This window comes from Penaeus vannamei, chromosome 12, assembly GCF_042767895.1.
Source record: "Penaeus vannamei isolate JL-2024 chromosome 12, ASM4276789v1, whole genome shotgun sequence".
Taxonomy (NCBI): domain Eukaryota; kingdom Metazoa; phylum Arthropoda; class Malacostraca; order Decapoda; family Penaeidae; genus Penaeus; species Penaeus vannamei.
In genome coordinates this window covers 36,189,801-36,199,800 of record NC_091560.1, presented here as the reverse complement: position 1 = coordinate 36,199,800, position 10,000 = coordinate 36,189,801, and the positions used below count along the sequence as shown (strand labels likewise).

At 34.1% G+C, this 10,000-nt stretch overlaps 4 protein-coding genes across 4 annotated transcripts in view; 2 read left to right on the top strand and 2 right to left on the bottom strand.

Moving 5' to 3' along the window:
• Window positions 1-1,229: 1,229 nt before the first annotated feature.
• Window positions 1,230-1,930, bottom strand: LOC113824695 (pigment-dispersing hormone type 1-like). The gene is made up of 3 exons (XM_027377463.2): window positions 1,837-1,930; window positions 1,548-1,717; window positions 1,230-1,343 (listed from the first exon to the last, which is right to left on the bottom strand). The coding sequence occupies exons 1-2, from the start codon at window positions 1,927-1,929 to the stop codon at window positions 1,574-1,576; spliced, it is 237 nt and encodes a 78-aa protein (XP_027233264.2). The 5' UTR covers window position 1,930; the 3' UTR covers window positions 1,230-1,343; window positions 1,548-1,573.
• Window positions 1,931-3,757: 1,827 nt separating this feature from the next.
• On the top strand, window positions 3,758-4,688 carry LOC113824697 (pigment-dispersing hormone type 1-like). Its single transcript, XM_070128465.1, has 4 exons — window positions 3,758-3,794; window positions 3,911-4,007; window positions 4,123-4,300; window positions 4,568-4,688. The coding sequence occupies exons 2-3, from the start codon at window positions 3,912-3,914 to the stop codon at window positions 4,264-4,266; spliced, it is 240 nt and encodes a 79-aa protein (XP_069984566.1). The 5' UTR covers window positions 3,758-3,794; window position 3,911; the 3' UTR covers window positions 4,267-4,300; window positions 4,568-4,688.
• A 2,276-nt stretch (window positions 4,689-6,964) lies between these two features.
• Window positions 6,965-7,932, bottom strand: LOC113824705 (pigment-dispersing hormone type 1-like). Its single transcript, XM_070128464.1, has 4 exons — window positions 7,874-7,932; window positions 7,605-7,698; window positions 7,263-7,433; window positions 6,965-7,056 (listed from the first exon to the last, which is right to left on the bottom strand). The coding sequence occupies exons 2-3, from the start codon at window positions 7,695-7,697 to the stop codon at window positions 7,290-7,292; spliced, it is 237 nt and encodes a 78-aa protein (XP_069984565.1). The 5' UTR covers window position 7,698; window positions 7,874-7,932; the 3' UTR covers window positions 6,965-7,056; window positions 7,263-7,289.
• Window positions 7,933-9,600: 1,668 nt separating this feature from the next.
• Window positions 9,601-10,000, top strand: part of LOC113824698 (pigment-dispersing hormone type 1-like) — a 485-nt gene continuing 85 nt past the window's right edge. Inside the window, exons 1-2 of the mRNA XM_027377466.2 lie at window positions 9,601-9,696; window positions 9,917-10,000. The exon at window positions 9,917-10,000 is cut by the window's right edge and continues 85 nt beyond it. Of these exons, the coding sequence (XP_027233267.2) occupies window positions 9,601-9,696; window positions 9,917-10,000 (180 nt within the window). The remainder of the gene's footprint in view (window positions 9,697-9,916) is intronic.

Below are 10,000 nucleotides of genomic sequence, written 5' to 3'. Positions count from 1 at the left end.
TATGGGGCTTCTCTTAAAAAGACCTGATTTCGTGTACAAGATGTAGGCAAACTATATATATTCCTCCTTTTTACTATCATGAATTTACTATGTTCAAAGGAATACTCTTGTATGATAGAGCAAGAGAAGCGCTTCCGTGTATGTTCATATATATATACAAAAATAGATATCTATGCATATAAGTAAAGAAATAAATATATATGTATATATATATGTTTATATATATATATGTATATATATATATATATATATATATATATATATATATATATATATATTTGTGTGTGTGTGTGTGTGTGTGTGTGTGTGTGTGTGTGTGTGTGTGTATGTGTGCGTGTATGTACACACACATACATATACACATATACACAATATAAACACACACATACATATATATGCATACACACACACATATATATGTGTGTGTGTGCGTTTATATATATGTGAGTGTATATGCACACACACACACACATTTATGTTTGATCATTTATGTATTACATTTATAAACAGACACAAACACATATACATCTAAATGTATATACATATATGTGTATGTATGCATAAATAAATATGTATTTATCATACAAAAATGTATATATTATGTATAATTATATATTGTAAACATACGCGTCCGCACGCACACATACACATATATACATATACACATTTGTGTGTAATAATGTATATGTTTATATACATACATACATGTGTATATATACACACAATATATATATATATATATATATATATATATATATATATATATATATATATATATATATATATATATATATATATATATACATATATAAATATATATATATATACACACACATATATATGTATATGTAGATATACATACATACATTTATATATATGTATATGTATGTATATTCATATATATTGTATGTGTATGGATAGATGTGAATGAATATCTGTTACATCTGTCAGTGCTTCTGTATATATTCATATTTATCCACGAACGTATTCGTGAATAAATAAACCTTATATCTGTACAACAGTACTTTATTTTTTCTTATTCACTTTTCCATTGATTTCGGTCAACAGCTGCGTCACGTGACATGCGATAATACAGGCATGTACTTCCGGTAAGAAATTTATTTGAAAGTTCAAGTTGATATATTATACAATTAGTTCATGTAATAATAATGCAAGCAGTTATAAAGAGTTGGTTTGGACACAAAGTTCCAGTGTTTCGTAATAGATATATATAGGTAATAATATGTCTTGCAAATGTTGCAACTTTTATTTAATCACGGAGGAGGAAGTATCTGATGAGCACCTTGTGTGGATGAAGCCGGCGTCGCTATGGCCAGGGTGTTCTGAAAGGCAGGAAGACAGTGGCATTCGTTGAAAAGAATTTTGAAAGACCGGTTTCCTATTCTTTTGACTTATTTAATGTTTCCAATTTCATGTTCGCCATTGAACTATTTATGTACAGAACTATGCGATATTCTCTGTTTTCAGCTTACAGTACTTATATCTTTTGTTTGAAAAGATAACTGCGAATGGAAATTAGACTTTACCCAAAGTCAATAGACGGGTTTCCTTTTCATTTCCTTCCGGCGTCGTTCATAACCTTGGGGAGTCCAAGGAGGGAGTTGATGAGTTCGGAGTTGCGCTTGTGAGGTCCCGCCGCGAAGGCCGAGGGTCCCTGAGCCACGCGCAGGATCTGCGCCGCCAGCTCGGACACCACCTGTTGGTCACGGCATAGAATACCATCACATAGAAGTAAACATTGAACTGTGTAACATAAGTTTAAGATTTCATATCCTGCAAATATATTTTTAATCTACAAATCACATCGGCACTTACCTCACGCTCATAGACCTGAGAGTTCTGGGCGAGTGTCAGCTGAAGGCTCACAGCCATCGCCACCACGAGGACGACCACAACAGCGCTGCGCATTCTGGGTAGATTCAATTGATCAGTTTTTCGATCTGGTATTTTTCTACATCTGTCAAAACAATTCTAAACGGCCTGTAGACACTTTTTGACTACGACTTGACTACAAATAATAGTTATGACCCCATGAAACCTATAAAAGTTGTGTCAGAGAGAGAGAGAGAGAGAGAGAGAGAGAGAGAGAGAGAGAGAGAGAGAGAGAGAGAGAGAGAGAGAGAGAGAGAGAGAGAGAGAGAGAGAGAGAGAATGATTAGCTCTAAGACCTATAAAAGTCTCCCAAGTTAGGAGACTTATAGGTTGGGAGTCCCAGCTTACTTGTGTGTTATCAGGATCGGTTTCGAATCCACAATGATACAAGACCCCGTCGACCTCCTCTTATATAGGCCGCCTCATCCTCCGCGACTCGCCCACTCTTCTTCATGTTGTCGACCTCCTTCTATTGAGACGCACGCAAATTTAACAATCGTGAGGATTCTTTTAAAAGTGTTTTTTATTTTGTCATTCCCAGACAGCGTTTATCATTTTAAAGTTTGTTACATTTTCCAGAAAGGGAGAAGGAAACAAAAAACGTCATACACATATTGCATTACTAAAATACCATTATTGCTACTATTCATAATTTGTTGATGTGACCAAAATACCCAAAAGGTTGATTTAAAATGTATTTAATTCATCAACTAAGACTCATGTGTTTTCTTCTTTACTCTTTCTCTAAAGATTGATCTTCCCTATATATATAACACACGGACACAAACACACATACACATCTATCTCTCTCTATTTTATATATATATATATATATATATATATATATATATATATATATATATATATATATATATATATATATATATATATATATATATGCCTATTTAAAGGCAGTGAGAGAGAAGGAAAAGGCAATGTCCTCTTTAGACACTATGAAAGGTCAAGCTTTTGAGAGAAGAGTAAGGAAAGACCCGAAATAAGTTTTCAATGATGGACAAAACACAGCTTAAACTAAATCTTTGAACATCTTGGTTTTTAGTGAGTTGGGGTTACTGAATTATATAGTATATATATATATATATATATATATATATATATATATATATATATATATATATATATATATATATGTGTGTGTGTGTGTGTGTGTGTGTGTGTGTGTGTGTGTGTGTGTGTGTGTGTGTGTGTGTGTGTGCGTGCATATAAATAAATAAATAAATAAATAAATATATATATATATATATATATATATATATATATATATATATATATGTATATATATATGTATATATATATGTATATATTATATATCTATATATATATGTATATATTATATATCTATATATATGTATATATACATAGACATATACATATATATATATATATATATATATATATATATATATATATATATATATATATATATATATATATATATATATATATATATATATATATATATATATATCATGAACGTGAATTGCTGAATTACGGACGGAAGAGATTAGTGAATGAAGATGTTTTTGTTCATTATAGCTTTCATATGTGTCTGTCACTCGATGTGACAGATACTGAACCATTAAGCTGCATAGTTATTACTTGATTCTTTTTTGTAACAGTGAATCTACAGGGTTACGTATAAATCGTTTATTGCAAACACATTGCTGTATTTTCTAGATGAAGCATAAGTGAACTTTCTAAACTGTCTTTTAATTTCTCCAATATATCCATAATGCTAGACCTTATTCTTTAAACAGACAATAGAGCGAAAGAGAGCGTGAGTGCGCGTGCGTGTGTAGAGCGGAACCATCATATAAAGTGAAGGCGGTATTTGGTCGCTGTCAGTGCACCGTCGACGCTGATTGCAACACCAGATCCAAGTAGGTTTCCTGTCTCTCATATATGGAATATCACTGAAAAGGTGATCGTATGCCAGGTAGGATTTTTCTACCATCTGTTTATTTTCTATGAAATGGATTTTGTATTCCTTGTTCAGGATGCATAGAGCCGTAGTCGCAGCCCTTCTTGTGGTAGTGGTCATGAGCCTTCAACAGACGGCTTCAGGAGAAACTCTAAAACACTACGAACGTGAGGTATGTATGAAGCTTCTTGAAGCTTTTTTTATATATATACATAGAATTTTAATTTTACGTAGCTCAGAGAGACAAAATAGAAATATTGTTCTCAATATGTATTGCGACCAAACAGCTGGTTTCGGAGTTGGCGGCACAGATCCTGCGCGTGGCCCAGGGACCCTCGGCCTTCGTGGCGGGACCTCACAAGCGCAACTCGGAGCTGATCAACTCCCTCCTGGGGATCCCCAAGGTCATGAACGACGCCGGGAGGAGATAAACAATGAAGGGAAATCTACTGCGTGCTACTGAAGGTAACGAATCGGTGAATCAGCTCTAGAAGTATTGAATAATTATGATAATAGTGGCATTGATAATGTGAAAGAGATCAGTGATAATTAGAGTAATAACAATAACGACAATGAAATTAAAGAAATAGTACTGATGCAATTTTAATCACGATGACCCAGATGTTATTCATAAAATGATGGAAAGGACAATGATAAAACGATAATGGTGATGTCAATAACTATGTTATTTTCTTCTTACTATTAAATGTACTAAATCTTTCCCCCACACAGGATAATGGACCACATGGATACTTCCCATAAGACTTCCATCCCTTTGTTCTAATAAGAAAAAAAGTTGCAACACTAATTCATATTAATTTCCTGAGAAACTGAATAAAATACATAACTAAAGTACATTGTATTTGAACTTCCTATACACATGTACAAGTATCCTAAAAACTTTATCCATCAAACTCATATCTCCCGACCAATAATGGAAGTCATATAATGCAATGAATGGTATGTAATATATAGCGAACGTCGGAGAGATAGAAAGAGAGAGGGAGAAAAAGAAAAAGAATGAGAGAAAAGAAAGTTAGGGAGAGAAGGGGGAAGGGGAAATAGAGGCATAAACAGAGAGGAGGAAGAGATGCATAAAGAGAGATAGAGGTAAAAAAAAAAAAAAAAAAAAAAAAAAACATATTTTAGAGTGATATACAAATATATATTTTATGGTTTTATTGTGCATGATCCGGGCCCTTAGCTAATATAGCAAGCCTTATTGACTGCTCAGTTTTCTCTCATGCATTTTGACTTACTATGTTTAAGATATTCTATTTAGAAATGGCTCTCGTGTTTTGAAATGATTATTCATTTTTTTCATATACACATACATATATACATATTTGTTTTCATACATGCACGCATGCATGCTCACACACACACACATATATACATATATACACACATATTATGTATATATATGTATATTCGCATATACACATTCTTTCACATGTAATCTAGAAATGTATTTTAGGGGAATAAGGACACTTTTGGACACGAACGTTTGAGTAAATTTGAAGGAGTGCGAATCTGCCTTTGCTTGTCTCATTTCTTTGTTTCCGGTGAATGTGATTCCACTTTATATCTCATGATATCCATATCAACATAAAATGAAAGAAACATTTTATTTCCCCTCTCTCTCTGTCTCTCACACATTTTCTCTCTCTTACACACACGCACGCGTGTGCGTTTTCAGTCGCTATAGGTGTGTGCGTGTTGGTTTGCGTTGGGGGCGGGGGCGGCGGTGTAAGTATGCATAGAAAAAGCAAGAAAAAAATCAATAAACTTTTTAGTGCAAAAATTCGGTCAGGGATAAAAAATAAATAATAATTATATGGCTTATTATAAAAATAATTCCAATATCGTGTACCAGATGCAGGCAAATATATATTCATTCCTCCTTTTTTGCCATCATTAATTATGTTAAAAGGAAAACACTTATATGGTACAGTAAGGGAAGTGCTTTCTTGTAAAAGGAAATTTATACATATACATACATATATATATATATATATATATATATATATATATATATACGAAGTGTGTCAGAAAAGTTCCAGGACTGATGTCACAAGAGATATAAGAAAGATCGTCCACTGCGAGTTCTTGCCACAGGGCCAGACGATCAACCAACATCTCTACAAAGAGATACTGCAGCGTTTGCTTCGTTCAGTGCGTGAGAAGAGGCGAGAGTTGTGGCAGGACAACTCGTGGCTGCTTCACCATGACAACGCGCCTGATCACAGTGCCCCGAGCATCCGACAGTTCCTGGCCGAGAAGAGCATCGTCGTGTTGGAGCAACCTCCCTCGACCTGCCTCCGTGTGATATTTTCCTCTTCCCCAAGCTCAAGAGGGTCATCAAAAAGGCTGTGACGACGGAACTGCGGAGGATCCCGGAAGAATCCTCCCAGGAGTACATGCAAGCGTGGCAGAGAAGGATGAAAAGGGGCATTAGACTCCAGGGGGTGTACTTTGAAGGGAAAAACTCTTAGTGTGACGTTTGGGTTTGAAATAAATCCTTTGTGACATCAGTTCTGGAACATTATATATATACATACATATATATATATATATATATATATATATATATATATATATATATATATATATATATATATATACACACACACACACATACACGTGTGTATATATATACGTACATATATGAATAGATAAATTAATATATATTGCAATATATACATACACACATACATGCATGCACACACACACACACATTTATACACATACAGACATACGCATACACATACATATATATGTATACATATGCATATTAAATAAACATCTGCGTATAATCATACATATATGTCTATATAAATTCACACATACACACATATATGTATATATATCATGTATTTGAATGACTACGTGTTGCACCTGTTTGTGCTTCTACTTCTTTATATGTGTGCAACAGTATATCAATTTCCTTTTTCAGATTTCAATAGATTTCGTGAGGAAGAACATGTATGTACTTCCTTGTAAGAAATTAATTTGAAAGTTAAAGTTGATACATTGTATGACTGACATGTAATAAGAGTGTAATTATATAGATTTGGTATGAACATAAAATCCCAATGAATAGAATAGATATATTGGTAAAAATATGTCTTGTAAATGTTGCAACTTTTATTTAATCACGGAGGAAGTATCTGATGAGCACTTTGTGTGGAGGAAGCCGGCGTCGCCATGGCCAGGGTGTTCTGAAAGGGGAAAGAAAATAGTGGCATTAGTTTAATTTGAACATTGATACAGCTGTTTTCTATTCTTCTGATTTACATCATATTGTTTCTAATTTTATGTTCACCAATGACCTTTAATGTATAGTGTTGTGCGATATCCACTCTTTCATCCTATAGTACATATATTTCTTGTTTGACTTGATATATCCGAACGAGAATTGGACTACCTAAAAGTCAATAGACGGATTTCCTTTTTATCTCCTTCCTGCGTCGTTCATGACCTTGGGGAGTCCAAGGAGGGAGTTGATGAGTTCGGAGTTGCGCTTGTGAGGTCCCGCCACGAAGGCCGAGGGTCCCTGAGCCACGCGCAGGATCTGCGCCGCCAGCTCGGACACCAACTGTTGGTCAGGGTATAGAATAGCAAAGATTTATTGGTCCCGTTACATAAAAGTAAACGTATTCTAACACAAGTTTGAGATTTCATATTCAGATAAAAATGTTTGTGATATATATCACATCGGAAAAACTATAGACCTTGCAAATCACATCGGCCAAACTTCAGCACTTACCTCACGCTCTGGGACCTGCAAGTTCTGGGCGAGTGTCAGCTGAAGGCTCACAGCCATCGCCACCACGAGGACGACCACAACGGCGCTGCGCATTCTGGGTAGATTCGACTGATCAGTTTTTCGATTTGGTATGAGTATTCCACATGCCAAAATGATTCTAAAAGTCCTGTAGAAACTAGCAATAATAGTTATGACCCAATTAAATCTATATGTGCAAGAGAATCATAATGAGTGGCTCTAAGAGCACCTTTAAGAGCTTCTAAACCTACTTGTGTGTTATCAGGATAGGTTTCGAAGCCACAATGATACAAGACCCCGTCGACCTCCTCTTATATTGGCCGTCTCATCCTCCGCGACTCGCCCACTCTTCATGTCTTTTCTCTGTTGAGGCGCCGCATGTTGAACAGTCCTGAGGATTTTCTGAAAGGTTCCTGTTATTCTTTTATTTCTTGGACAGCGTTTTTCGTTTTGAATTTCAGTGCATTTTCCAGAAAGGGTTTTAAAGTTGCCCTTTATTCACATTGCATTCCATATTTGACCACAAACCTCCGCTAACTTGACGATATATTCAAGATCTATTCTGGTGCGACATGTGAAGCGATTTGGTAAAAGCGCATCTAATCATGAACTAAACACGTTAGTAGGAGAAAGAGAAAAGAGACGTCACAAACTTTACAAGCATTACTAAAATACTCTTTCTGCTATTACTACTACTTAAAATGTTGATGAGACGACCAAGATACCCAAAAGATTATAACATATATTCTGTTTTTCAACTAAAACTATTTTTTTTTTCTTTCTTTGCTCTTTCTCTAAAGTTTGGCCATCCACATCTATAAAAGACAAATACAAGCACACACACATAAAAGCACATCTATCTGTTTATCCATATTCATATATATATATCTATATGCCTGTTTGTGTAGTCAGAAAAGAGGAAATGAACTACAGTCTTTGGACACTATGAGAAAACAATAGTCAGAAAAGAACAGAAATGAGTTTTAGCTGATAGACAAAAGAGAGAAAAAAAAAAACACTTAGTGTTGTTATCATCATATGTGAGTAATAATAATAGTAAAAATAGTTTACTGATGCTTGTTAAATGTGTATGAAGCTTTCATATACATTATAGTTTATATATATATATATGCATGTATATATACATAATGTACATATATCTATGTGTTTATGAATATGTATATATATACATATATATATATATATATATATATATATATATATATATATATATATATATATACATATGCATATATAGAAATGTGTATATATATAAAAATATATACACATACATATGTATACACTTACATGTACACACACACACACACACACACACACACACACACACACACACATATATATATATATATATATATATATATATATATATATATATATATATATATATATATATATATTTGTGTGTGTGTATGTATGTATGTACACACATATATATCAAGAACGTGAGTTGCAGAATTAAGAACGAAAGAGATTGGTGAATAAAGATGTTTTTATTGATTATAGCTTTCATGTCAGTGTCATATCACTCGATATGATAGACAATGAACCATAAGCTACCTTATTGCCTGATTTTTAGTAATAGCGAATCTCTAAAATTTATCAACTGTTTACATTCCTACATTTTCCAGATGAAGCATACGTAAACTGTCAACTGTCTTTTGATTCCTCCAAGAAATCCCTAATGCAATACGATTTTTTTTACGTAAGACAAATAACAGGGCGAAAGAGAGCGTGAGTGCGCGTGCGTGTAGAGCAGGAGCTTAATATAAGTGAAGGCGGTATTTGGCTGTTGTCAGTGCACCGTCGACGCCGATTGCAACAACAGTTCAAAGTAGGTTTCCTGTCTCTCATGAAATAGTATTGTAAAGGTGATCATATGCAAGTTAGGTTTTTTAAACCCTCTATTATATTTTCTGTGAAATATGTGATGGGAAATTATTTGCATTTCTTGTTCAGGATGCATAGAGCCGTAGTCGCAGCCCTTCTTGTGGTAGTGGCCATGAGCCTTCAACAGACGGCTTCTGGGGAAACCCTGGAACACTACGAACGTGAGGCAAGTATGAAGCTTCATGAAGCTTATTTGCATATATATATATATATATATATATATATATATATATACATATATATATATATATATGTATATATATATATATATATATATATATATATATATATATATATATATATATATATATATATATAACATTTGGATTTTATGTGACTTGGAATGGAAGAAAATACTGCTTTCAACATGTATTGCGACCAAACAGGTGGTTTCGGAGTTGGCGGCGCAGATCCTGCGCGTGGCTCAGGGACCCTCGGCCTTCGTGGCGGGACCTCACAAGCGCAACTCC

Excerpts from the sequence above, each read along its gene's own strand:
- LOC113824695 (XM_027377463.2), bottom strand. The coding sequence starts at position 1,929 with ATGCGCAGCGCTGTTGTGGTCGTCCTCGTGGTGGCGATGGCTGTGAGC. Across the intron at positions 1,718-1,836 it reads CTCAGGTCTATGAGCGTGAG|GTGGTGTCCGAGCTGGCGGC; the intron begins GTAAGTGCCGAT and ends CGTGACCAACAG.
- LOC113824697 (XM_070128465.1), top strand. The coding sequence starts at position 3,912 with ATGCATAGAGCCGTAGTCGCAGCCCTTCTTGTGGTAGTGGTCATGAGC. Across the intron at positions 4,008-4,122 it reads TAAAACACTACGAACGTGAG|CTGGTTTCGGAGTTGGCGGC; the intron begins GTATGTATGAAG and ends GCGACCAAACAG.
- LOC113824705 (XM_070128464.1), bottom strand. The coding sequence starts at position 7,697 with ATGCGCAGCGCCGTTGTGGTCGTCCTCGTGGTGGCGATGGCTGTGAGC. Across the intron at positions 7,434-7,604 it reads TGCAGGTCCCAGAGCGTGAG|TTGGTGTCCGAGCTGGCGGC; the intron begins GTAAGTGCTGAA and ends CCTGACCAACAG.